Here is a 27,366-nt window from a genome sequence, read left to right on the forward strand (position 1 = left end):
ATTTCAATACCTAGAACAGTGCTGGGTACTATAAATATTTATTGAATGAATGGGCCTGCAATGCAGGAGACCCGGGTTTGATTCCTGGGTGGAAAAGATCCCCTGGAGAAGGAAATGGCAGCCCACTCCAGTATTCTTGCCTGGACAATCTCATGGACAGAGGAGCCTGGCAGGCTGCTGGCCCATGGGGTTGCAAGAGTCGGATACGATTTAGCACACCACCATGGATCGCTTAGGAAAAACACACCAGGTATTCACTCCAGGGCTATATTTTGTAGTCACTTAAAGCTTTTTGAGGAAAGGCATGGAGATCTCTCACTAGTCACTTTAGTTTGGCTTTCTCTAAGTAGATGCCAAAATGCCACATTCAGAATATTAATTTTATATCAATTTCACCTTGTCACAGACACCAAAGGAGTTTAGTTGTTGGTCTATAGACTAAACATTTAAATATACTTAAATACAAATATTTGTAATACACAAAAAGAAAAAAAAATCCTGACAATTGCCTCAGATCTTTTCCTTCATGTCTCACTGTATAAAAATCCACACTAGTGTTAAGTTTCTAATCAAAGTGCTGAATGTTTTGCATCTTATCTTTAAAGTCCTCGACCTGTTGTATCTTCATAATTCACCCCAAACATATACAGTGCCAGGTTAAGAGACAGTAAAGTACTTTGCAAGACAGTTTGAATTAAAATGTCTAATTGTGTCTTTGTGAACTTGAATCTGAGTGCTTTAAAAAATAAAGTGCAAGATTATTTTATCATTTGAAAGTATTTCCAACTATCTTTCTTCCCTTGATACAATCATGACTTTTAATTCTCATCATTTAAAATATTTTTTTGTTCTTTCATTGCTTTCATAGTTGACAAAAGTTTCACATTTCTACCAGTTTTTTAATTTGTGTGGAAATTGAGGACAAGGTTTGGGAAGCTGGCTGTTAGCACAGGGTAAAGCCTGGCAGTCTTCTGGATAAAGCACACACTTCTCCAACTGGGGGGAAATCCTTGGTATTCAGAGAAAGGATTAAGTCTGCTTTTGTGTTCCTGTTAGTGGACACGCTTAGTTGGTATGGCAGGCTTCCTTCCAATACTGTGTAAATAAAATTGTCTCCTGAACAATATAGTAGCAAAGTCCTCAGCCAGCGGCTGTGGGAGTGGCTCTGTGGGAACAGAGGGCGAGCAAGCTGCTGAAGGGCGTGTGAGCGGGTCTGGGGAAATCCCACATTCCAGTCTTAGACTCCAGACCTCAGGAGGCTGACTGGAATGTGATGGTAACTGAGTCAGTGGGAACTTGTGTTGGTGAGGAATTCTGAACATGTGGAACATGGTGGGTGTATAGCAATGGTTTCCCAATTCCAGGTACATAGATGTCTCTGAAAGCTTAAGAATGAGATATCCTATGTACCCACCCCCTACCTAATGTGTTGTTTGATAGCACTGGGTCTGGGGTTTGGCATTTTAAAATTATTTTCCGCCAATAATAATCTCATTATGTGTCGGCTGAGGTGCTGATAGAGATACAACAACATTACAGGACGTTGGTGTCATCATGAAGATTCCTCATCTGGCCATTTTATAGCCACACCTGCTTCTCTCTTGTCTCCAGCTGCTGGCCATCACTAATCTGTTCTCGGTCATTTCAATCATGACATATAAATTATATACATGTTATACAGATTATATACACAGTATGTCCCTTTTGGAGTGACTTTTTTTGACTCAGCACAATTCTCTCCATCATTCGGATGGCTGTGTGTGTCGGTTGTATGCTGTGGTGTGGATATGCCACAGTTTGTTAATCATTCACTTATTCAAGAGCACCTGATTATTGCTGGTGTGCTCAGTTGGTCAGTCGTGTCCCACTCTTTGTGACCCCGGGGACTGTAGCCCACCAGGCTCCTCTGTCCATGGGATTTCCCAGGCAAGAATACAGGAGTGGCTTGCCATTTCCTTCTCCAGAGGATCTTCTTGATCCAGGGATTGAACCCACGTCTCCTGCATTGGCAAGTGGACTCTTTACCGCTGAACCTTCTGGGAATCCATGCACATGTGAGCACATGAGCCGTCACATGCAGATTTATATACATACTGAAGTTATCATTTCTCTGGGATCAGTGCCTGGGAGTACAGTTTCTGGGTTGTATGGTTGGTAGTTGCATGTTTAATTTTATAAGAAACTGACAACCGTTTTTCAGAGTGGATGTAACATTTTACGTTCCTATCAACAATGTCCTGGTAAACCAGTTTCTCCACGCCCTCACCGGCATTTGGAATTGTCACTGGTTTTTGTTTAGCTATTCTGAGCGGTGTGCAGTAGTGTCTCGCTGTGGTTTAAATTGCGTTTCCCCAGAGGCCTCTGATGCTGGACACCTTTCGTGTGCTGACTTGCGTGTATGTGCATGTCCTGTCTGGGGAAATGTCCGTCCTTGTCTTTTGCCCATTTTCTACTTGGATTGTTTTCTTATTGTTGAATATTGTTATTTCTTTATCTATTCCAGAGACTAACCTTCAGACAGATAGGTAGTTTGTGAATATTTTCTCTAAATCAGTAAGTTCTGTAATTTTGGTAAAGTTCATAAGGTTTTCACTTTAAGGTTCAGGCTCTTGGTTTCAAGTCAAAGAACTCTTTATCTAGCATGAGATTCCAAAGATTTTCTCCTATGTTTCTTTTCCTAGTTTTACATTTTTAAGTTTTATAGGTTTATGTTTTACATTTAAGTCTGTGATCCATTTGGAGTTAATTTTTGTATAAAATATGAGACTTTGGTGAAGATTCTTTTTTATTTTCATCTGTTGGTGTTCAGCTGCTCTCATATTGTCTATTGAAGGGGCTGTCCATCTTCCAATAAATTGCTTTGCTCTCTGTCAAAATCTGTTGGGCATTTTGGGTTCCTATTTTGTTTCATTGATGTATGTGTATCATTACATAGTGATAGTTATGTAATCTTGTTATGTAAATAGTGATACATAGTGATAGTTATGTAAATCTTGTTATGTAATAATATATCTAATAATAAGTTATATAATACATCTTGATATTGAGTAGACAGTTCTTTCACTTTATTACTTTTCAAGATTATTTTTAGCTATTTTGGTTCCTTTATCTTTGGTATAAATTCTAAAATACTCTTGTCTAGATCTCTAAAAACTTACTAGGTTTATTAAGAATTGCATTAAACTTTTTGAGGAGAAGCGACATTTTTAGTGTGTTGAAACTTCCAATCTATGAATGTGGTGTCTTTATTTAAATCTTCTTTGCTTTTTTTCATCAGCATTGTATAGCTTTTAGCACACAGCTCTCTGTATGTTTTGTTAGATTTGTACCTGTGTATTCTTGTTGATGGTTTAAGAATCATTTCCTGAGATGTATTTGCCTCAAACGGATAAAACTGTGAGCAAAGCTGAAAAGTCCAGAAATAGTGATGAACTTTCTAAGGGGGTGTAGGTGTATTTGGGTTTCTGTTGCAGTGATCTTCAACATGGATGTGTGTGTGTGGGGTCATCAGAGTCTGAAAGACCGGCATTCACATTATTCGGCAGATTCTCTCCTTACCGTCTTCTGGTTCTAAGTGGGTTTCTTTGTAGATTTTTCAACAGAGATTTTTCTATAGGTTAAGGTTTTTTAAATACCCAGTCCCTATTTCTACTTGTGACCATCAGTTAGTAAATTGGCCTTCTGGTTACTCATCTTTTTCTGTCATCTTGGTTAATAATAACCTGCCTCTTGATCCATTTGTGATGACAAAAATCAAGTTCCTAACTGAGCACTGAGTTCGTGGACATGATCAGTTAGCCAACGTAAACATCAGTTTTCCTGAGGATCCCTGAATATGCCCCATACCCTTCCTTCAATCTATAGACGTATTAAAACTGCAGATCAAAATTATAAAGTTGTGTAAACACACAGAACATAGAAGATAGCAAATGTTTTTCATTTGGCTATTGATAATTGAGTTAGTTGAATATCATATAATCACATTATGTTGATGTCTTCCTCTTACCTATTGATTACTTCCTCTTTCTTTAAAAGGTATCTGTGGAAGAAAACTGATTGTGGTCAGAAATCCCAGGAATTTATTCTTTACTTGCAAAGAATGCATTGAACTATATGAAAATTGCATGTTCTTTTTAGTGTTCAAAAGGTGAAAGTGAAGTTGCTCAGTCATGTCCGACTCCCCATGGATTGTAGCCTACCAGGCTCCTCCATCCATGGAATTTTCCAGGCAAGAGTACTGGAGTGGGTTGCCACTTCCTTCTCCAGAGGATCTTCCTGACCCAGGGATTGAACCTGGGTCTCCTGCATTGCAGGTAGACGCTTTACTCTCTGAGCCACTTAGAACTGACTAAATTTTCAAACCATCATTGAAATGTTATTCTTCTCAGTTTTCAGAAGAAAATGCAAATAAAATGAAGAAAATATATGGGGAATTCTGTAGCCATCACAAAGAGGCTGTTAGCCTCTTTAAAGAACTCCAGCAGAATAAAAAGTTTCAGAATTTTATTAAGGCAAGTATTTTAAAACTTTTACAAAGTGGTAAGCCAATGTAAAGTTCATGCTTGTCTTTTACATGATCTAAGCAAGTTTCACATCTAGGTACTGTTTTTCAGGGAAGAAGGAAGTGATATGTTTCTGGCAAAGATAGAAGACTGCTTTTTCTATGTTAGTAAAATATTCTCCCAAATCATTTGCTTTTGTATTTATATTTGTGAAGACATGTTGTCCATACTTCTGACCACCTTTGTAGTATCTTATGAAGCTATTTCATGCTGTGACAAGTAATAAGTCAGAAGAGTCACAGTAAAAATAAAGAATCCACTTCAGCCCCACTGGATTAATTGCAAGCAAATCTGTGATGCACCTCATTTCATATATAACTTGTATCTCTGAACAATATATATTTTTAAAAATTACAGTGGAGTTATTACACTTAAACAATAATTCTTTAATATCTTCAAAGAGTTGTCCAGTATTCAAAATTCCCTGATTATCTCATAAAATTAGGTGAAGGTAAGGTAAGGTGAAGTCGCTCAGTCGTGTCCGACTCTTTGCGACCCCGTGGACTGTAACCTACGAGGCTTCTCCGTCCATGAGATTCTCCAGGCAAGAATACTGGAGTGGATTGCCATGTCCTTCTCCAGGGGATCTTCCCAACCCAGGGATCGAACCCGGGTCTCCGGAATTGGAGGCAGACGCTTTAACCTCTGAGCGATCTGACCAGGGTTTAGATATTGTATGCCGGGCTTATGTTTTTAAATCACCTTTAAATTGAATGTGCCCCATCCCATTTTTTGGTGTCCAACTTATTGAAGGAATTTGTCCCTTAGAGTTTCATAGACCCTAATTTTTTTATCTACCGTTCTAGGAATGCTACCAGATTCTCCTTTTTAAAAATATACATGTGTATTAAGAACTTGAAAAGAAGACTGAGGTTTTTAGAAAAAAGTTGCCCTGATTAGAGGAAACTTTAAGTACCATAATAAAGAACAACAAATATAGAGGAAAACCTGTTGGGAAAACAAATAGTTAATTGCAAACTCCTGTTCAAAATATAACTGATTTCTGACTGTTTTGCAAAACTTTTGCTATTTATGAATCTTAGCACTTATATGTGTTAAAACTTGCTCATTTTGGAATTAACTATATTCAGAGTAACTTGAAACTTATTAATCTTGGTGATTTGGGTTGTTGATATTAATTTCAAAATATACAATTAAATGAAAATAATGTTGTTTTAATGAATGATCATGCACGTTTGTCTGAATAGAATGATACCATTGCAGATTCTTTGTATTGTTAAATTCCTACCTAAAAAGAAAATGCAGGTAGTGTTTGTGTATATTAAAATATATATGCATATATATTTTAAGCTCCGAAATAGTAATCTTCTGGCTCGACGCCGAGGAATTCCAGAATGCATTCTGCTGGTCACTCAGCGCATCACAAAATACCCTGTCTTGGTGGAAAGGATATTGCAGTACACAAAAGGTGAGTGATGACTTCTGGGATCAACATTTGCCTCTTTCGTTAGGCTTAAACATAGCTGAGGTATTGTAAACAGCTATCAATGATTGTGGCAGCTGATTCATAAAGATTGTTCATTATAGAAAAACTATAAAGCCTTAAGATTTGGATCCATTTTGAAAAGTTCTCTTTTGTAATGTGACTTGGCCAATAGTCTGAATGCCTCCAAGCAGCCCAAAGCAAGTAGGCTTCCTCATACTCTGACCCTGCCTTTCCCATCTCTATTTCCCCCATATCCAAACCTTAATACCTCTTCTTCTTCATCTGCCTATTACCCTCCCAACAGTGATTTGTTAGACTGAGGATGATTTATGAAGGAGCTATTTTTGACCCTGTCAACCCATCAAAGACTAATGTCTGGGAATCCTCTGAGACTCTGTTAATCCACATGGCTGTTCTGTAAGCTCCTTGAGGGGTTATTAGTTTAATAGGTAGTCCTGTGGTTGGTACAAATAGGTTATCAATAATAGAACAGTGCAGTGAATGGATAGGTACAAGTGTCTGCTCCTCAAGGATCAGGCTTATTGATCATGAGTGAGTTATTAGGAAGGCAGTGTATTATGTTAACAAGGGCTTTGGTTTGACTTTGTGTAAATTTGCGTGGCCATCGCAGATACTTGGCCCTGCCACTCATTAGTTGGGCAAGTTAATGAAATGAGCCTCGGTGTTCTCCACTACCAAATGAGAATACTAGTCCTTATCTTATGGAATTGGTGTGAGGGTTAAATAAGATGGCTTCAGAAAGTGCTCAGTGTACAGCCTAATGTAAATAAGGTGCTTGTTGAGTGGGAGCTGTTTTTATTATCTTTATTATGATCAGTTGACTTGAAGACCATGAAAATGATAATGCCCACTCTAAAAAGTCAGCTCTTAACATCCTTTCATTGGTAGGGGTCTCGGTGAGTAGAGACACATGACAGTCTTTCCATTTTTTTAGTTACATTAGAATGTGAGCTCAGTCATGAATGGTAGCACCCATTCCTTAGGTCCCATTTTTATTGCTTCATATAATTAATATACAAGAAAATATAAGCACAATATAAAGAGACAGGCTTCATAATTTTGTTCTTGGTGAAAGAATGGAAACAAAATTAAGACTTTCCGTTTGTATCATGGTTGTATTTTCTTTCTTAATTCTAATGTACGTCTAAGAGCTGTCAGATTGTGTGAGGTCAGCTACTGCTGCTCCAAGAGTCGTCCCATGTCAAATTCCAGGGAGCCTGTGAGACAGTGGTTGCGACTTGGTGTGTCAGAAGTGAGAAGTGTGAATTCTGGCTCCTCAGTTGTAGCTGTCATCGTGACTGAGCAACACTGCCTCCTTAGTTAAGTCAGACCTCTCCCCCAGTTCTTTCTCTGGCTTCTGGGCCCACGAGCTCCTGGGACTCGACCAGGGCAGTGCTTTTGGAACGTGATTAGATACCCTTCACCTGGAGATCTTGTTTACAAGCAGAGTCTGCTTCAGTAGGACTGAGGCAGAACCCAAGGCCAGCATTCCTGACAAGACTTTTGGGTGGCGTGCATATTCCTGCACTTTTGAGTTGCAGGCTGTTAAAAGACAGTGATTTATCCCTGAAGATCAGAATACTTGGAGCCTTTTCTTGCCTTATTTTAGGTCACTTTGTAATTCAACTTTGATTTTCTCTACTCAGCTTTCCTATATTTGAAATACACTCTTTATAAAGAAGAATCTTTATTTTTGGTGGTGGGGACTGCAGCTTAGGTGAGTGACAGGGTAGTAAGGTCGCAAAGTAAAGGCAGTAGGCTTTATCGTGGGCAATGAGAAAATCTCCCTTGTTAACCATGGTGTCACGATCTGTTGCTTGGTTGACTGACTAAACCTTCATGTACCCATTTAAGGCATTTAGAGCCTAGAACGTTTAGATCCTTTGGAGGACAAGTCCTTATTCCATTTCACTGCTCTTTCTGCGTATTTATTTTTGGTGCTCTAGGCTCTAGAGAATCTTTTCTCTGTTGACTATCTTTTCTTTTCTCCTTCTAGCGGTTTCTGACTTCCTGAAACTTTCCCTTTCAGTTCCATTCACCTCAATAAACATCAATTAGTTTTTTAAACATCAAATTTAGAAAATAGTTAAATTTACTTCATCAGAAGCTCCAGGAAGCTGTTGCAGAAACTCCTCTAGAAGTTGTTCTTTAGATAGTCTAGAGATAAGTGCTTTGGCCTGGATTTCAAAGACTTGTAGTTGGGCTGATGATTATCTTCTCTGTTGGCATAGCTGACTTAGCCACTCAGCACAGTGCCTTGGTCCCAATTCTTGAGGCTGAAAAGATGTTTTGATAGATATTATTAGTATATTTATCTTTATGCTAATGCAGTTGTAAACTATAACTTTGAATGTTACTTTTTATGGAGCAAGGGATCCAAGAAGGCAAATGAGGCTGGTGTCCATTCAAGTTGCACTGCAGCCTGCTTTCGGGAAAGGATTCCAGGTTGGGCTTGTAGCTCAGTGAAGTTCTGAGGAGCTTGGTATGGGGACTGCTTGATTACTCATGTCTGGGCAGGTGGAAGGAAGGCTGAACTTGGGATATGACAGTCACTGCTCTAGGGAAGAAGTCAGACCAGTCTCTAGAACTCAGACATCATGTTGTCACAGTGTTCCTGCTGAAGTATCTGATAAGTAAATCTTCTTAAGGACACATTTTAACCATCCTTTTGGGCAGGAGGGATGCAGAGTGATGATAGAATATTTGAAGTTTTTTCCCTCTTTTTTTAATATTGGCGTTTAGTTGATTAACAATGTTGTGATAGTTTCAGGGGTACAATAAAGTGATTGAGTTGTACATGTTCCTATTTAGATTGTTACATAATATTCAGCAGAGTTGCATGTACTATACAGTAGGTTCTTGTTGGTTGTCCATTTTAAATGTACCAGTGTGTACATATCAGTCCCAAACTCCCTAATATTTGAAGTTAGTCCAACATTTTTGCTATGGGATTTCTGCTCTTTAGATGATGTATTTAACTTTTTTTTTTTTTTAACATTGAAGAAAAAGTGTCTCCCTGAGCACTCTGGCTTATTGCTTGGTGTCTATTCTTTCTTTTTCCCATGCAGAGAGCACTGAAGAACAGAGAGACTTATGCAAAGCACTTTGCTTAATTAAAGACATGATTGCAGCTGTGGATTTAAAAGTCAGTGAATACGAGAAAAAACAAAAATGGCTTGAGATCCTAAATAAGATCGAAAACAAGACATACACCAAGCTCAAAAATGGCCATGTTTTTAGGAAACAGGCACTGATGAGTAAAGAGAGGACCCTGTTATACGATGGCCTTGTCTATTGGAAAACTGCTACAGGTCGTTTCAAAGGTATCGTGGCTCTAACAGACCAGTTTTTCTCTAATGCACATTATTCATTTAGTAGAGGACAGATTTTCCAAAGAAAAATGGTTCAGCAATGCAGGCACACATACAAACTGTGGGTCAGTGGAAAGATTTCTGTAGGGTCGCGTTGGAAACCTCAACAGACAGAGGTGGCCCACCCTACATACCTTTGGGGAGAGTTTGCTGCCCCCAAGCAAAAGGCTTCCTAAGTGTTGCATGGGTTTTCAAGTTTGTGATGTCTGAATCAAAGGCACTGAGAATCCTAGTTGGTGGCATGGAAATATTGTTCTGGAAAATATGCCTACACATCCAGAGTCTATTGTATGCCAAGCCAGCCCAGGGCTCAGACCATTGAGGAGAGAAATAAACTCTAAACATCTTTGGTACTGAGTGACATAATGCATGAATATACATGTTGACATTGGGGGGTGTTCGCTACCGAGCAGTCATCTGTTAATCTGGTCAGAGTCTAAGACAGTTTATTCTGATCCTTAAGGAATGATTCTGTAGCTAGCACCTTGCCTGAGGCTTCGTCAACACTGGCCACTGGACTTAATAGGACCTTGGTTTTCACTGAATATTTTTCTTCCATTTTTGAAAACTACAACATTAAATTTTGGTGGAGATTTAGCTGTACCGATAGTGACACCCACAAGCGTGCACTTGAATGCCACTTACTTCCTGTGCTATCTCTAAAGTATGCCTGAAGCTATCATAATATAGGCATTTTAATAAAAGTTTTATAATTAGACTAAATCTTAGCTTTTTAATATTTAGTTTGTTTAAACAGGAAATGAGAATTTTAATAAGGGCATTGAATTGTCGTTTGCTTCACTTAATACTAGTAATTTTTTTCCTTTGAAGATACCCTAGCTCTACTTCTAACTGATGTGCTGCTCTTTTTACAAGAAAAAGACCAGAAATACATCTTTGCAGCTGTTGTAAGTATTCAGCCATGTGATGAATATTTCAATTACTTTAATCCCACATCTTCTTGGAAAATGCCTGAAATGCCTAGTGAAATTAAATGGTCATTGACAAGATCATGCCTGTGGTATATTCCCATTATCAGTGATTACAGTGTTCAGTAACAAGCATCCAGTTGGTTTTCCAAGCATGATATGAGTTGATTTATCATAACCAGGGCTGGTAGTCAGTTGGTGCAGCAATTTGATCAATTGTGAAAATATTGAAGTATTTTGATACTAGTTGGTGAGTGTGTGCTTAGTTGCTCAGTCGTCTCCAACTCTTTGCAACCTCATGGACTGCAGCCCACCAGGCTCCTCTGTCCATGGGGATTCTCTGGGCAAGAATACTGGAGTGGGTTGCCATGCCCTCCTCCAGGGGATCTTCCCAACCCAGGCATCGAACCCAGGTCTCCCTCATTGTAGGCAGATTCTTTACCGACTGAGCCACCAGGGGACCCTCTGCTGCTTGACTGTCTTGGTCTTCCCTTCAGAAACCCCCTCCCCTCCCATTCCTGACTTCCCAGCAACTGAGATATTAATGCTGCTTCCCTGGTGGTTCAGAGGTTAAAGCATCTGCCTCCAATGCGGGAGACCTGGGTTCGATCCCTGGGTCAGGAAGATCCCCTGGAGAAAGAAATGGTAACCCACTCCAGTATTCTTGCCTGGAGAATCCCATGGACAGAGAAGCCTGGTAGGCTACAGTCCATGGGGTTGCAAAGAGTTGGACACGACTGAGCGACTTCACTTTCTTTCTTTCTGATACCTCACTCTCTTTATTCCTGTTGGGCAGGGCCTGCTGTACCAGTTGCTAACTCCATTTGTGGTGTCCCTTCTGCCAAACATGAGAATACTATCCTGTTTTATGAAGTGTAAAGAGGCTTCTTTCTTCATTCTCCCATAGTGGCTATTAGATAATAAGGCTGTTCATGTAACACTTATCTTTGCACTGTGTTATTTAATCTCATTGCCAGCAGAGTGAGGCATAGAATAGCAGTGAACGCAATATTTTATAGCGTGTCTTATGCAGCATCTTGTGGCCCACAGGGACTCACTTAAAGGTGGAAGATGCCATCAGTTAACCCCTTGTCAACATTATGGAGCATCAGGCCCTGTTATAGGAAAGAATCTAAGATGCGGTACCAATGTGAGCAGCATAATGGAAGCTCTCTACAATGTTGGTATTTGTCATCCATTGATTGATATGGAATGAATTAGTAAACAGAATCGGCCACTTGATGTAATCACCAGTGGATGTGATGTAATGATGAGGCTGAACGTAGAAGTTCCTTTACCTCTTTTCCTTGGGCAGAGGTTGTCAACTCCAGTGTCTTCAGGGATTGGGCAGGAAATATATTAATAAATGAGTAAACCAGCCTGGACTCTTGCTGTCAAGGAGCTGATGGTGGTAGAGACTGCAGTGAACTGGTGAATTCATGCCCTTTCCTGAAGAGGGCAGGGTGACTCAGCCATTGCCTGTGTTTTAAATGAGGGTATGGGCCCAGGATTGCTAATCTTCTACTTTCCCCCAAAACTCAGAAATCTAGTGTTTTTATTTTAAAACAGTGAAATGCTCAGTTTTTAGAGACCGGAAAATTATTTTTAAAAAAGCTCTCTGCAAGCTGACCTAAGCCTTTGCGTCACTAGTTTTTGACATCTGTCTCCAAAGTAGCCAGGTTCCCTCCATTCCTAGAGATTTAATTTGCATTCTTGATCGTCCCGAGTGTCCCTGTGTGGTTCATATGAGTAATCATGGTCCTGCCCCTGATGCCTGCTGGTCTGTGGTGGTTAAATGGAAGCTACTTTCTATCCACTGACCTGTTTTTCATTTTTAAAATATCTGACCCCACCACCTCCTCTCCTGCAACACTAAACTACTAGTTCAAATTATATATGTGCGTGTGTGTGTGTGTGTGTGTGTTTGTGTGAATTCAAACCTACTCTGCCTCTTTAGGTACAGAGGCTGCTGACCTTGTAAGCTGAGGAAGCTGAAACAGCATTGGAAGAAGGAAGGTAGATAAGGTCTTATATAGTAAACCCATAATTGAGTAAGGGATATTAAACATGCTCACAGGTGCTCCCTAATTAGAAAGTGCAGCATTCTAAAAGCTTTGGCACAAAGCAGCTTTGACTTCCACGAGCAGAGGCAGCATCCAAGACTGAGTAGACCAGTGGTTTGTCCCATGATGGGTTGGTTTCCTGTGTTTGCTTCTCTTAAGAATTGGATGAAGACAGAGTGAAGTGATCCTCTGGTCATACCCTTGCACACACCTTCAGATGTGGTGAAGCTGGATGATGCTGGGAAAACAGGCAAGCACTGAGGAATCAGCAGGGAGGGCTGGAGCGGCGTGTTCTGGATAAAGGCATCCCTTGGTTCCTGAGGCAGAAGGAAAGCTGCGTGCTGCAGCCAGCTCTGTAAACAGTGGTGGAAGCCACAAACCAAAGGAAGATTCTTCATATTTAGCCCCCAAACTGTTCATTGTGTAGGCATTCTTTTGGCTATTTGTTCAACTATAGCTACCTACCAAAATTAGCATTATCCATGTTTTTTATTCATCTTTGAATCCTCAGTGCTTAGAAGGAGGCCCTGAAGGATCACAGTAAATGTTGATAGGAAAAGTGATTTAATCAGCCAAATTTTAGACTTTGTTCCTATTTCCGTCTGATGGAATTATGCCAAACAGAGTTCTACAAACATTTACCGAGTTGCCTACTGTATTGAAAACAATGCGTTAGGTATCTGAAGGTGAATTAGACCCGCTTCTGCTCACCAAGAGCTCACCTATCTGTTGGTGAGAACAAGAGGCATTTGCACGTGGGAGTGAGCCTCTGTGCTTGGTACTGTGGTAGCAGGAGACATTGGTCCTGGAGAATCTGAGGTCTTGCCTCTCCTTGCTTACCTTTCATTTTAATAGATTTCTCTTTGATGCTTGGGGTTCTGTATGCATCACCTTGTTAAAACAGTGTTGCTGTTAAGTGCTAAATCCAAGGGTCACTTTAGGTCTTCCAACCCTCTTAATCTATTCATAATATTTGATACACTGTTTCCATGCCCTTCTAGAAAAGTCTCTCTATCCCTCACTACTGCCTTTTTTGATATTTTTTCTTATTGCTCTGATTGTTCTTTTTTAAATGATATCTTTTAAAATCATCAGTTCCTAAGGACATTCTCTTGCATCCTCTTTTTCCATTCGTTCTTCACCTTACCCTTTTCATTGGAGATCTTACCCACTTCCATAGCTCTTCCAGAAAGGCTGCAGTGAGATATTTCCCTAATACTCTCTTTCCTTAGCTATCGTGTTTTGTGAGACCCTTCCTTTAAGTAGGATACTGTTTCATCTGCACCTCATCCTGTTTTCTGTAGGATCAGAAGCCCTCAGTTATTTCCCTTCAGAAGCTCATTGCTAGGGAAGTTGCGAATGAGGAGAGAGGAATGTTTTTGATCAGCGCTTCATCTGCTGGTCCCGAGATGTATGAAATCCATACCAACTCCAAGGAGGAAAGAAATACCTGGATGAGACGGATCCAACAGGCAGTAGAAAGGTAGCGCTTCCTTCTGTCCACTATTGTGGGAATGGACTTGTTCTGTTGGGGAAAATAGTCTAACCATGTCTCCCCTGCGTGAAAGCTCAGCCTCAGCTAGAAGGGTCTGCTCCCTGAACCCTGCTCCCGCCTGCCATAGCCCCTCGCCTGCATCTTTGTTCTCCACGCCTCCCTGCATGTAACGCCCCGTCTCCCTCTGCCTATGTGACTCCTGCCCATCTTGGTGCACCTGTGACCCAGCATCTTCATGAAGACCTCCTCAGTTCCACTGGTCTCTTCCTAACCTGAAATTCCTTAATACCTGCTCCCAAAGCATTTATTTGATGCTTGATATCTGCTACTGCCTTGTAGCTATTATTTTATTTATGTATATATGTTTGCTTATTAGATTGGAAGCTCCTTGAGGGCAGGGACCATGTCTTCTGTTTTTGTGTGTCCATAATTCGGAATTCATTCAATAAACATTTTTAGACCAGTGGATCTGTATCAGCTGACCCCTCCTTGCTGGTGCTGTGACAGTTTTTATCAATGGGGGTGTGAGGGTGATCATTCTTAATGGTAATTTGACTAGATCTTGAAAGATGTATAAAATTCCTCCACCTCCACTGCACTCCACCCAGCCTGGCGCCCTACCTCCATCCGCCTCTGGTCTCTCTATGCTTACCCTCACTGAGAATGGAAATACCCCAATGCAGTAGAAAGCAAAAAGTATCCTTTTAATTGTACCTACTCCTGGCATTGGTATTGTGTGTGTATATGTTTGTCTATGTGTGTGTGTGTTGGAATATTTGAGTCATCCTAAACTGCTCACTTTGAAAGCTCTCTTATGTTATGCAAACTCCATTATATACTCAAGAAAACCAAATCTCTTGGCCAGGGGGCATGATGAGTTCTTTTTATGCTGAATTTTTCTTTTCTGAATAATTCTTCTGCCAAGTTCCCATGTCTTTCTAATGAACCTAAAGAGACCTGGGTATGGTTTCAGCTGTCTCTCTTGACTGTTGTCTTTTAAAGTTGCCCAGAAGAAGAAGGGGGAAGGACAAGTGAGTCTGATGAAGAGAGGAGGAAAGCTGAAGCCAGAGTGGCGAAGATTCAGCAATGTCAAGGTACAGTGCAGGCGCCTCGCATTCCTGGTCATGCGGTTGTCCTTGGAGACTGGGAAAGCCCAGGTGGCGTGAATAGGAGTTCAGGACTAAATAATTAATTTTGTGCACTCAAGGCCCACCCTGACTGCTCTCAAAAAATGTATATATATTAATATATATTGTCACTAGAAGTACTCAAATAAAATGACTCCCTACCTCTTCCTCCTTAGTGGTTAAAATATATATGTTTAAAATTCTGCATATAACATGACAGTAGCTATGGGCAGTATGGTGCAGATAGGTATGGGAGCTGTTGTCTAGTGTTTTTAAAAGTTAATTAGTTTATTTTTGGCTGTGCTGGGCCTTTGTTGCCGCACAGGCTTTTCTCTCGTTGTGCTGAGTGGGGGCTGCTCTCTGGTTGTGGTGTTTGGGTTTTAATTTCACGTACAGATTCCTGGGTGGAGAGAATCCATTGCAGGAGCTTCTCTGGTTGCAGAGCACGGGCTCTAGAGCGCAGCAGGCTCAGGGGTCGTGGCGTGTGGATTTAGTTGCTCCATGGCACGTGGGCTCCTCCTGGACCAGGGATCGAACCCATGTCTCCTGCATTGGTAGGTGGATTCTTCACCACTGAGCCACCAGGGAAACCCCTTTGTCTAGTGTTTTGATTTTAGATCCCAGCACTAATAGGCCACAGTTGACTGACTTTGGACAAGGACCACAGTAGCTCTGGTCCTTGGTTTCCAAATCTGTGAAATAAGGAAATTAAATGAGCTCAGTGATTCTCACCTCTCACTGGGCATTCAAATCACTTGCAGAGGTCTTTAAAAATTCTGATGCCTGGACTTCACCCTCAGCCAACTCACCCAGAATTTGAGGGCAGTGGGCTGTACATGCCAGTATTTTAAACTCCCCTCTGATGATTCTGAGGCAGACTGAGAAGCCCTGGATTCGCTGCTGGTTGTGGTCCCTTTAAGCTCTAAGAATTCTGTGACATGCTGAAATTAGAGGAAGACGATGCATGTGAAGATGGTTAAAGAAATTGGATGTTGAGAAACCAAAAACGTAAACCGGTATGTTTGGTTTTGCCCGGGACTGGCTGAAGGCCGAGCCTTCCAGCCCTGGCGTTGTTTTCCCTTGTGGGAAGCGTTCATCATGGACAGTGCCGCCTCAATTTTCATTCCTGAGCTTCATGTTTAGTCTTAATAGAAAACAGCCTGAATAAACAAAGATTGGCTTTGCAAGGTTTTCTGGAATTAGGGGAATTGGAAAGGAAACGAACATTTATTGAGTACAACGAATTTACAGAAGAGACAGTGGAAGATGTTTAATCATCTGCTGGAAGCTACAGTCACCAAATAGAAAGTTAGGATTTGAATCTATGTTTGTCCCACCCAATGACTTGTACTTGACCTGTTCAACCGTCCTGCTTGCTAATTAGCAACATTTTTGCCTTAGAGCCTGGGTTTTCATTTGTTGTATTCATGTGATAATTTTCAATGATAAATACTATTTCTTAGAAATACTCAGTAACCAAGATCAACAAATTTGCACATATTTGGAAGAGAAGCTGCATATCTACGCGAAACTTGGAGAACTGAGTGGATATCAGGATGTCCATCTAGAGCCCCACCTCCTCATTCAAACAGACCCCGGAGAGCCTCCCCAGGCAGCCTCATTACTGGCCGCAGCACTAAAAGAGGGTAAGTTGCTTCCAAAAGGATTTTTCTCAACAGACTCCCAAAATGTTTATTAAACAGCTACTATGTGCCACGTGTTGTGGTCTTGGAGCTGAGAATACAGCAGAATAAATCCTTATTATTCAGAGACAGAGTCCTTACTGATTCTGGAAATAGCAAAATATATTTTTAAAAAAAATGTCAGTTTGGTTCAAGTGCTACGAAGGAAAATAAGGATAAGGGGAATAGAGAGTGATGGGGTTGGGGAGGTTCTGTTTTTGATAGGATGACCAGGGAAGAGCTCTTTGATATGGTGATATGTTAGCAGACAAGAAGGAAGTGAGAAAGCAGAGTAGACAACTGGGGAAAGAATGTTCCAGATTGGAGAACGGCAGGTGCAAAGGCCCTGAGGCAGGCGAGCACCCAGCTTGTTTGAGGAACAGCAAAGGGGACAGTGCAGGTGGAGTGAAATAGGGGTGGAGAGTGGCAGGAGATGAGTTAGAGCACCTAGGACATGGGTTACATAGATGAGATCAAGGTTAAGTGCTTTGAATTTCATTGTGAGTGACATGGGAAGCAGTACAGAGTTTTGAGTAGAGGAATGTCTTGATTTGTGTTTTTAAAGGAGCCCTCTGAGCTCAGTGTGGAGAATAACAGTGTCTAGGGCATAACCGTGGGAGTTGCTGGCTGAGGTAGACTAGAGGACGAGGTCAATGAAGGGGAAAAATTTAGGGAGATGAGAGGCCAGGGTATTGGAGGACCATGTTCATAGAGTGGCAATGACAGAGAATTTTGACAAGAGTAGCATTGGGGGAGGGGAGAGGACTTACGCCAGGTGCCATGTTGTTTGAGAATCTGTAGATGAGTGACAACCAGGAGGGCCAGTAAGTGGTGTAATCTGGTGGCATAAAATTCAAAGGAAAAACAGGTTTAGGGAGGAAATAGGGCTAATAGACTGGAAGTGACAATAGGGACGGAGGGCTTGGGAGATTAAAAGAGCCACCACAGGGGATGCTGTCATTCAGCACACGGGTTGATAAATTACAGACTAAATGCATCCCGCCTCCCACCACGTGTTTTTATAGCAATAGTTCTGTTGGGTCACAGGCACGCCCATGCGTTTCCTGTTGTCTGTGGCTGCTTCCTGGCTACAGTGGCAAAGATGAATAGTTGCAACAGGTAACTGAATAGTTGCAGTAGGCCCACAAAGCCTAAAGTATTTACTCTCTGATTGTTTGCAGAAAACATTGGTAAGTTCTGTCTTAGAAATCTCAGAACACTACCTCTGGAAGAGGATTTAGAAATCATGGAATCTGTTGCATCTGTCTCACAGTTGAGGAAACTGAGCTCTTAAGGAGGGCACGTGTGCTTAGTCGCTCAGTCATCTCTGACTCTGCGACCCCATGGACTGTAGCCCACCAGGCCCCTCTGTCTATGGGGATTCTCTAGGCAAGAATACTGGAGTGGAGAAAAAAAAGAATACTGGAGTGGGTTGCCATGCCCTTTTCCAGGGTATCTTCCCAACCCAGGGGTCGAACCCAGGTCTCCTGCATTACAGGTGGATTCTGTAGTGTCTGAACCACCAGGAAAGCCCAAGAATATTGCAGTGGGTAGCCTATCTGTTCTCCAGGGGAACTTCCCGACCCAGGAATCAAATCAGGATCTCCTGCATTGCAGATGGATTCTTTACCAGCTGAGCTACCTGGAAAGCCTGAGGAGGGCATAGAGGTGATCTAAAGTAGAGTCCACTGATGGAGAATGTCTCACTCATTTATTCATCAGATGTTCATTAAGCGTTTACCTACCATGTGCATACCAGACCACCTTACCTGCCTCCTGAGAAATCTATATGCAGGTCAAGAAGCAACAGTTAGAACTGGACATGGAACAACAGACTGGTTCCCAATTGGGAAAGGAGTACATCAAGGCTGTATATTGTCACCCTGCTTATGTAACTTATATGCAGAATACATCATGTGATATGCTGGGCTGGATGAAGCATAAGCTGGAATCAAGATTTGCCAGCAGAAATATCAGTAACCTCAGATATGCAGATGACACCACCCTTATGGCAGAAAGTAAAGAGGAGCTAAAGAGCCTCTTGATGAAAGTGAAAGAGGAGAGTGAAAAGCTGGCTTAAAACTCAACATTCAGAAAATGAAGATCATGGCATCCGGTCCCATCACTTCATGGCAAATAGATGGGGAAACAATGGAAACAGTTTTTTTTTTTTTTGGCTCCAAAATCACTGCAGATGGTGACTGGAGCCATGAAATTAAAAGACAGTTGCTCCTTGGAAGAAAAGCTATGACCAACCTAGACAGCATATTAAAAAGCAGAGACATTACTTTGCCAACAAAGGTCTGTCTAGTCAAAGTTGTGGTTTTTCCAGTACCCATGTATGGATGTTAGGGTTGGACTATAAAGAGAGCTGAGCACCGAAGAATTGATGCTTTTGAACTGTGGTGTTGGAGAAGACTCTTGAGAGTCCCTCGGACTGCAGAGAGATCAAACCAGTCCATCCTAAAGGAAATCAGTCTTGAATATTCGTTGGAAGGACTGACACTGAAGCTGAAACTCCCATACTTTGGCCCCCTGATGTGAAGAGCTGACTCACTGGAAAAGATCCTGATTCTGGGAAAGATTGAAGGTAGGAGGAGAAGGAGATGACAGAGGATGAGATGGTTGGACGGCATCACTGACTCAATGCCTGTGAGTTTGAGTCAGCTCTGGGAGTTGGTGATGGACAGGGAGGCCTGGCGTGCTGCAGTCCATGGGGTTGCAGAGAGTCAGACTCGACGGAGCAGCTGAACTGAACCATGCACACTGTTGTTGGTGCCAGCTAAGGAAAGAGTAATGCTTTCATAAAAATCTCTAGTGAACAATGCACAAAGAAACAAGGTAATTTCAGAAAGCCGCAAGGAAATAAGATGATGGGATTGGATGAGGGGAAGGCTTTACTGTAGAGAGGTCCGGGAAGACGCTTTGAGGTTATGTTTTGAGGTGAGAATTGACTGATGAGAAGCCAACTGTCTGGAGACCTAGGGGAAGACAATTCCTGGGCCGAGAGAATGTGAGTTTGTAGCCCCTACATTGGGAATGAGTTTGGCATGTTCAATGAAAGAAGGATGGGCAGGTGGCAGGAGGCAGAGGAGACTGTGCTATGGGTGGGCAGGGACCAGATATTTTGTAGACCGTGGTTAGAGAGAGAGGGAGAGAGAGATTTCATTCCAAAACCAATGGAAAGTTAGTTGTTGGAAGCTTTTAATCATGGGTGTAGCCTGATCTTATTTATGTCTTGAAAAGAATGAGGGTTGATGAATGGAAAACAAGATCAGAAGGAGATAGTTTGCCTGGAGACTGTTAAGCGGTTACGATGAGAGAGGCTGGGGCCTTGGTCTAGACCAGGACTACTGGCAATGCAAGTAGGGAGAAGTGGGTAGAGATGAGAGAGGTTTTAGAAATAAAGCCCAAAGGCTGGATTGACTTGAGCCGGGGGCCCTCTCATTATCCTTGATGATGTCTTCATCACATAAGTTACCTGCTCGCAATTTTAGCCTGTGCTGCTGGGCATTCTCTGGCGCTCTGTTACCTGGCTGGTAGAACCTGGTGCTGATGTGCATTGCCCTACAGTAGAGTTGGTTGTATGTGTCTCTTTCCTCCTCTGCAAACTCATCTTATTAGTTAGCAGATGCCTAGTGGCCCCCAAACAGAGTAGGTGCTCAATGACTAGTTGCTAAATTGAATTACTGGACAGAGTGTTTTAGAAATATTTGTAGAATCCTCAGAGTTATACTATTCTCCATGCTAACTGCAAACTTTTCATTATCATTAAAAACTTGCCTTTCTCGGTGTGGTGTTTCCCAGTCTTACCAGATCTCAAGAGTAGCCTTTGGTGCTCCTTAAAATTCAACTCCTCTGTTTTCTTCTCTCGATAATCCAATCCAGTAGGTTGAGAGTCAGGATTGGGAACCTGTATTTTATTTAAGGCATGTTTGGGGAAATTATCTTTTGAAGAATAACTAATATTTCTGAGTAGTAAGTTTGAAAATCTTAATGCCTGATATTATATTTAAATTAACTGAGTTTCAGGAAGTTTTTTTAAAGCATACTATTTTACTGAAAGTTGCATTTGAATTATTTTTATATTGTGGGTTTAAAAAAAATGAATTAATCCTGTATCATAAAATGATACTGAAAGTATTGGTCTAAATTTCAGGTGGGTAAACTTTTTCTGTAAATGGCCAGATAGTAAATATTTTAGGCTCTGCAGGCCATGTACAGTTTTTTTGGAACACAATCTTCTTTGTGCATGGATGTGTATTTAATACAACTGTAAAAAAGGTAAAAGTCATTTTTAGCTCCTGGGCCATATAAAAACAGACACAGGTAAAATACAGGCTAACGTCCGTCTAGTCAAGGCTATGGTTTTTCCAGTGGTCATGTATGGATGTGAGAGTTGGACTGTGAAGAAGGCTGAGCGCTGAAGAATTGATGCTTTTGACCTGTGGTGTTGGAGAAGACTCTTGAGAGTCCCTTGGACTGCAAGGAGATCCAACCAGTCCATTCTGAAGGAGATCAACCCTGGGATTTCTTTGGAAGGAATGATGCTAAAGCTGAAACTCCAGTACTTTGGCCACCTTATGCGAAGAGTTGACTCATTGGAAAAGACTTTGATGCTGGGAGGGATTGGGGGCAGGAGGAGAAGGGGACGACCGAGGATGAGATGGCCGGATGGCATCACGGACTCAATGGACGCGAGTCTGAGTGAACTCTGGGAGTTGGTGATGGACAGAGAGGCCTGGCGTGCTGCGATTCATGGGGTCGCAAAGAGTCGGACACGACTGAGCGACTGAACTGAACTGAACTGAACCCCTGAACTAAGTAAAAAATGTGTGTGTGTGTGTCTTTTGTTTTCTTCCTCCTCCTTAGCTGAGAGTCTGCAAGTGGCAGTGAAGGCTTCCCAGATGAGTGATGCATGCCAGTCCCCTGAGGAAGGTTGTGGAGAACCTGCCTTGCCAGACATGCTGAATTCTCAGGATGCACCGGGATCACCTACTGCTTGTAAGTGAGCATGTGGCCTTTGCAGGGAGCCTGGGCACAGACCTGGAGCATAGAGTGGGCACATAAAATGAAGGCAACAACTGTGCCTTGATTTGGAGGGTGCTGAGTATGTTCTTTAGGAAAAAATCTGAGAATAAATACGCTAGCCTACTTTACCTAAAATAATGACACTGGTGTTCCAAGGAACAGGACTTAGAGAATAGTTGTAGGTGGTGCTGCCTAGTTGTAGGTTACTCAGGCAAGCAGTGGCCTTCCCCAAATCCTGCCCTGCCTTGTGTTGGCTGTGACTTAACTGAATGCAGTCTTGCAAGAGCTTTTGCAGTTTTAGGGTTTTTCTGGAAAAGGGTCCCTGCAGTTCATTAAAGAGTAAGTCCTTTACCTTCATCTCCTATGGTCAACTGAGAAAACCAAACTCAGAAAACTAGAATCTAATGCGTGCATGCACACATGCAAGACACACGTACACACACCCCCACATACACACACACATGAAATTTAGAAGCGCCAAAAGATTCTTGATCAATGTTGTTGTACAATTTGAGGTCAGGATTCATTTATTAAACAGTGTGTCAGAAGACTTTAAATACAGAAAAATAGAATGTAGCAAGTTGATTTCAGTAATTTCTCAAAACCTAATCATATGTGTAGTTGTAAGCTAAATATTTAGTTCTCTAGAGGTTTTTGAGATAGAAGCACATAGTTTTCATTATATCCTGGTGATTAAAAACCTTACTTCCACCAGGTCTTCTATGCTCAAGATAAGATGTCTTTTAGTAGCTAGAGATTGGCGGATTAAATTGCCTTAGAATTTCTTTAACAGCATCCCATGGTTAATTAAGAGATGAATGGAAGCAGTCCAGTTTTAAAATTTTATACATTTTTTAAAACTAGCACCAATAATTATTTTCCCCTCTTGGGTTCTACTTTATCTAATCCTGGGTTTCTATTTTCAGAATGTGCACATATGTTTTTCATTTCGACACAGCCCAGATTCGTCAGGGGAGTTGTACTGCCCTGGGTGATTTCCTTTTTAAAGAAGAACCTCAGTATGCCATTGAGGAAGTCCTAGCTAAAAATACGAGTAGGGATCTGCCGCTCTCAGCCTCAGCCCAGGGACAGCTGGAGAGGCTCCGCTCAGCTCCGGCAGCTGCTCCGAGCACAGGCCGCACCCACCTCCCATCAGACCGGGTCGTCATCTCCCCTGACATCTGCTAGAACCATCCAGAGCCTGTTCCCAGCGGCCTGATGTCAGGGTTCCTGTAGAGGAGGGGCAGGTTGGTGTTCAGTGCTGGGGCTGGACTGAAACACAGTGCTCCCGGAGTTTGACGCTCCTTATGGTGAAAAACACTTTCCTAAACAAAAAGTCTGTAACTGGATGGGTTAGTCCTATGACAGGCTTCAAGGACTGGGTCCTTCTAAGTTAGGCCCATGTCAGTCTGAGATTACAGACCAAGCAAGACCCTCTGTTTTCAGTCCTCAGTCTAACTAATCAAGTAGACAGGTAAATCTACTTCCTGTGAAATTATGAAGACCCTCTTGTCTGTTCTGAAAGAGAACACAGGAGCAGAGGGACCTGATCCAGTCCACTCTTCTTGCCTTCATCTGGCTCACCGTCAGCTTCTTTCCCTATCTGGTGGTCCTCATGTCTATGAGGGGGACAAGAGAGAGAATGGCTAATTCTTTTGGCGTCTCTCTGAGAGTTAGGAATAATATCCAAGAGTTGAACTATTTTTGAGTGCCAGAAAAACCTCTATAAAGTGTCCCTTCACTATAGAGGAAATATTGACCAGCTTAGGCAAAATGAACTTAAATTTTAGCTGATATAATTGGAAGCAGTTTCTGCATAAACAAAAGCTTTTTCGTAATAAAAGAGGCCTTTGGGATCATAGAGGGCTCTCATTTTCCAGAGATCTAAGTATTTTTTAATTAATTTAAATAAAAAAGTATTTCCTTCATCAGAAATAAAGTTCCAAGATAGTACCAAGGAAAAAAAAATTGTAGTGTCACAAATGAATATTTATTTCACGAGGTCCTGATTGGGGAGGGTTCCAGTGAAATTCTGTGTGGGAAAGGGCTCTGGAAAGTCTAGTTTTAATCTGTGCAAGATGAACATGGTATAAATTTTAACTGAGTTCACATGGGTGGATAAATAAATAAATAAAATCCCACCACTGGAGATTTAATGGATGGAGTGAAATCTCTTTGGTACTTAAACATATTTCTGGGCTAAAAATATTTCTGTGTTTTCATACATGAAGCATATAGTAATTATAGTGTATGTGAATTTACAGCATAAGCAAGAATTGTAAGGGAAAAAGCACACATGGAAAGTATTGAAAATATTACTAGTAAGTTATTTGGAGATAAGGACAGCTTCTCAGTTTCATGACTCTGAGCTCATGCAGTTTTCGCCATCTTCACCTGCTTAGAAAGATGCTTCATTCTTCCTATTGGATGCCTCCCTCCCTTGTTTATGGCCTGCTGCTCTTATACCGGCCCTGAAGGAGGCTTCCCAGACCTGTCTCCTTAGAGCTGGTCTGCCAGCCCTCACTTTTCCTCTGCTGTGCCTGTTTTTATTTGACCCTCCCCGGGCCTCTTTCCCCATTAGTGAATGAGATGCAGAATCCTACCGTCTTGGTCCCACAGACATCACACAGACATCTCTCTGCCAGAAAGAAAGAAAAGTAAAAACGCTGGATGCCATGGGTCAGATTGGCACCTACTAGTATGTAAGCTCCCTGGGGGCAGGGACTCTGCACTTCACTCTGCTCTGTTTTAGCACCTCGTAGAAGAATGTTCGATACATGTGACGTTGCGATGTTTCTTACCTTGGAATATGTGTCAGCTGTGTACCAAGGACCCCGTCCGCTGGCTGATGTTTGATGATGTCCTTTTTGTTTCTGTCTCAACAATGTGCTTCCAGCACTAGTCACAGAAGGGACAGGAGGAAGAGGCTGTTGGGATGTGGATGCCGGGACCCAGGGTGTGGGAACCGACCTGGCGGTTTCTGATGCGGGGGAGAAGGTATTGTGAACTGACTTGCTAGTAAATGGCACCGGTTACTTTGTGTAATAAAACAACCTCAGCTCCTGGTCTGTCCTCGGCAGTGAATAGTCCGCAAGTGTTTTTCTGCATTGTTCTCTATTTCAGTATTCGTACTTAAACTTTCTGCCTTTTTTCTTAAAATGTTCTTGCTTTTCTGATATCGTATAGGTGTAAACCAAGAAACAAATGAAAAGTTATTAAAAAGATTGAAAACTCAAATGTTTATTTGTGTGTCTGCGCTCTTGCTTCTGGTCTCACTTTCCGCCCTGCAAACCTCCAGCTTTTCACCCACGACATTTAGTACCTCTTGGCTGAGAGGTGGTCCTGGGCTTGCAGGCCCTTATGCAACCAGGTGACACCAAAGTGGCCGAAATAATTTTGACTTTGGAACGTCCTGGCTTCTTCACTTTCTTTTACCTTCCTCTCCTTTCTGATTGTTGTCCTCCCACCACTCTTACTGTCCACCTGCCTTTTTGATAGTCGTGTAGTTAACCTAATCAGTTTGTGCTTTGTGGCATCACCTTTTCTTTGTGTGTACTATACACATAGGTTACAACACAGTCTTTTAAAATGAAATTTTCTGTTAACATCAAATGAAACTGAGATGTCAGAGAGAGATGGGGAATAAGAACATGATTCTGGGAGGTGGCTAGTGGGCCTTCCCAGGGTTATCTGGGCTCAAGAGTTACTGTATCTAAAATTGAATTAGGTGCATTACAGATACCACAGTGTGTTAATGAGGTAAAATTATATCTGTCAGATCTTTATGTAAATTATGTAACATTTTGTATTTCATATTTTTGTGTATATTACATATGACTGAGAAATCAAAGATATTTTAAGAGCCATAGGAAAGATGGCTGTGATTTAATGTTTTTTCAAACTTCATGGGCCAAAATGAATATAGTCATTAGATTTCACTCCACTTATTCTGACTATAAGCTAAGTTCTTTTATCTTAAAACATTCCTGCTCTTCTGCTCTTTTCAGGGCAAACTTCACTTTCAAGTCTGTAGTTTCCAGCTGCTTTTTTGTTATTAGAGGAGGGAAGTCGGGGAAGGGCTGATTAGTTTTGAATGGAAAGCTGAGGTGGCTTCCACCCCTAAAGTCCTCCCCTTCCATGATTCAGTCCCAGGTAAGAGATGAGGTGTCCAGGTTCCTCTTTGGATGAACCTACCTGGAAAATTTTGCCATTAATCAGGCATTTTGAGAAATGAATTGACCTATAGAGCAGAATCATTTGAAATCACACTTTAAAGAAGTATATGATGGCTGTTTTGTAATTAGCTTTCTTAATATGGTAAGGTTTAAAAAGCATTTCTGAAAAAATTTTTCAAAATTTCAGATTTGTAACCCAAACGTCAAAATATCCCACGTGTAAAGCACCTAATGCAGCTGTGTACATTCTCCACAAGGTGGCGGGCCAACTCCATTAAAAAGATGACATCACACAATTCCTGTCTCCTATCAAGCTTAGTGGATCTTGGGCCTAAGTGACTTCATGTGGCATAATCCAACCCATTTCTGTGTTTCTAATTTTTATAGAGTATAAAAATTATGTCCCATACAATCTTACAAACGCAGTGGAGTGTAGAGCAGGGACAAAACCAGGAGTGGAGAGAACTCCAGAATTCACTATGGAACGGGGAGTTCCCGGCTCTTGCTGTCTTCGTGAGGGTGGGGCACAGCTCTAATGAGTAAGCTGCATCTCCTTTCCCATCATTTGTTCTTCCCCTGTTTGAGATGCTGCTCGGTAGTGAAAGCTTTCATGGGCAGTGTGGGGTGAGGAGTGAGGGGGTAGGGAGAAAAGGCCAGGCTAGCTCATCACAGTGGCCTCATCAGCCTGAACTAATTGAATGTAACAAGTTTCAGGTTACCTGAGAACGGTTCCTTGAGGTTTGATTTAAAGCTGCTCAGACAAGACCGCAAGCGGTGTGCAGGCGGCTGCAGGCCCTTGGAAGGCAGCGACTCTGAGGATCCCCGCAGTGTGATGTGTGGACACAGTGGCTGCTCATTGTTTATCTATAGTATGGCAAGTGCGTGTCCATTACACGCCAAGCAGCCCTCTTTGGTTTGCAGACACAGCACTGCATACACAGATGAAATCTTGCTACCCCTTGGCTTGCATCCTAGCGAGAGAAAAGAGAGAGTGAACAAATGGACAGATGTTGCATTCTGAAAACTGGAAGCCCTGACTATGTGCATGTGCTCTCAGTGTGTGCAGTGGAGACGCAGGGAGTCAGGTAGAGATGCACCCACCACCACCCCCCCGCCACCCCCCAAGGAGCACATGGTCTCCTGTGGCCTTGTTCACGGCCTCTGCTGCCAGGGCTTCTCCTAGGTGCCCATGCCTGGGCCCCAGGCGCTCTCAGCGGGAGGATGCCGGCCGGCTGAGTGCTGTCCTTTGTGCTGCTTCTGGGTCTGGTTTCTCCTTCCAGCCAGCAGCAATTATGACTTCCCAAATCTCAAAGTGAGTTAGACTGGGCACGATGACCTGTAGTTTCCAAGCCTGGCCTCGAGGATACAAGCCTGGCCCGAGAGACTAGCCTGGGTGCAGAAAGCACCATTCACACCACGGTGTGCGTGAGGTGCACGTGGTCACTTTGAGCCTGCGGTGCTCC

At 42.1% G+C, this 27,366-nt stretch overlaps 1 protein-coding gene across 4 annotated transcripts in view; it reads left to right on the forward strand.

The window, feature by feature from the left end:
- The window catches only part of ARHGEF28 (Rho guanine nucleotide exchange factor 28), a 340,651-nt gene that overhangs the window by 265,468 nt on the left and 47,817 nt on the right, over window positions 1–27,366 (forward strand). For all 4 annotated transcript variants that reach the window (XM_040262701.1, XM_040262702.1, XM_040262704.1 and 1 more), the window contains 9 exons: window positions 4,389–4,511; window positions 5,874–5,991; window positions 9,099–9,353; window positions 10,233–10,309; window positions 13,698–13,876; window positions 14,891–14,982; window positions 16,479–16,661; window positions 21,570–21,701; window positions 24,625–24,725. In XM_040262701.1, coding sequence (XP_040118635.1) covers window positions 4,389–4,511; window positions 5,874–5,991; window positions 9,099–9,353; window positions 10,233–10,309; window positions 13,698–13,876; window positions 14,891–14,982; window positions 16,479–16,661; window positions 21,570–21,701; window positions 24,625–24,725 — 1,260 coding nt within the window. The remainder of the gene's footprint in view (window positions 1–4,388; window positions 4,512–5,873; window positions 5,992–9,098; window positions 9,354–10,232; window positions 10,310–13,697; window positions 13,877–14,890; window positions 14,983–16,478; window positions 16,662–21,569; window positions 21,702–24,624; window positions 24,726–27,366) is intronic.

The sequence above is a fragment of the Oryx dammah genome, unplaced genomic scaffold (genome assembly GCF_014754425.2).
Source record: "Oryx dammah isolate SB20612 unplaced genomic scaffold, SCBI_Odam_1.1 HiC_scaffold_20, whole genome shotgun sequence".
Lineage (NCBI taxonomy): Eukaryota > Metazoa > Chordata > Mammalia > Artiodactyla > Bovidae > Oryx > Oryx dammah.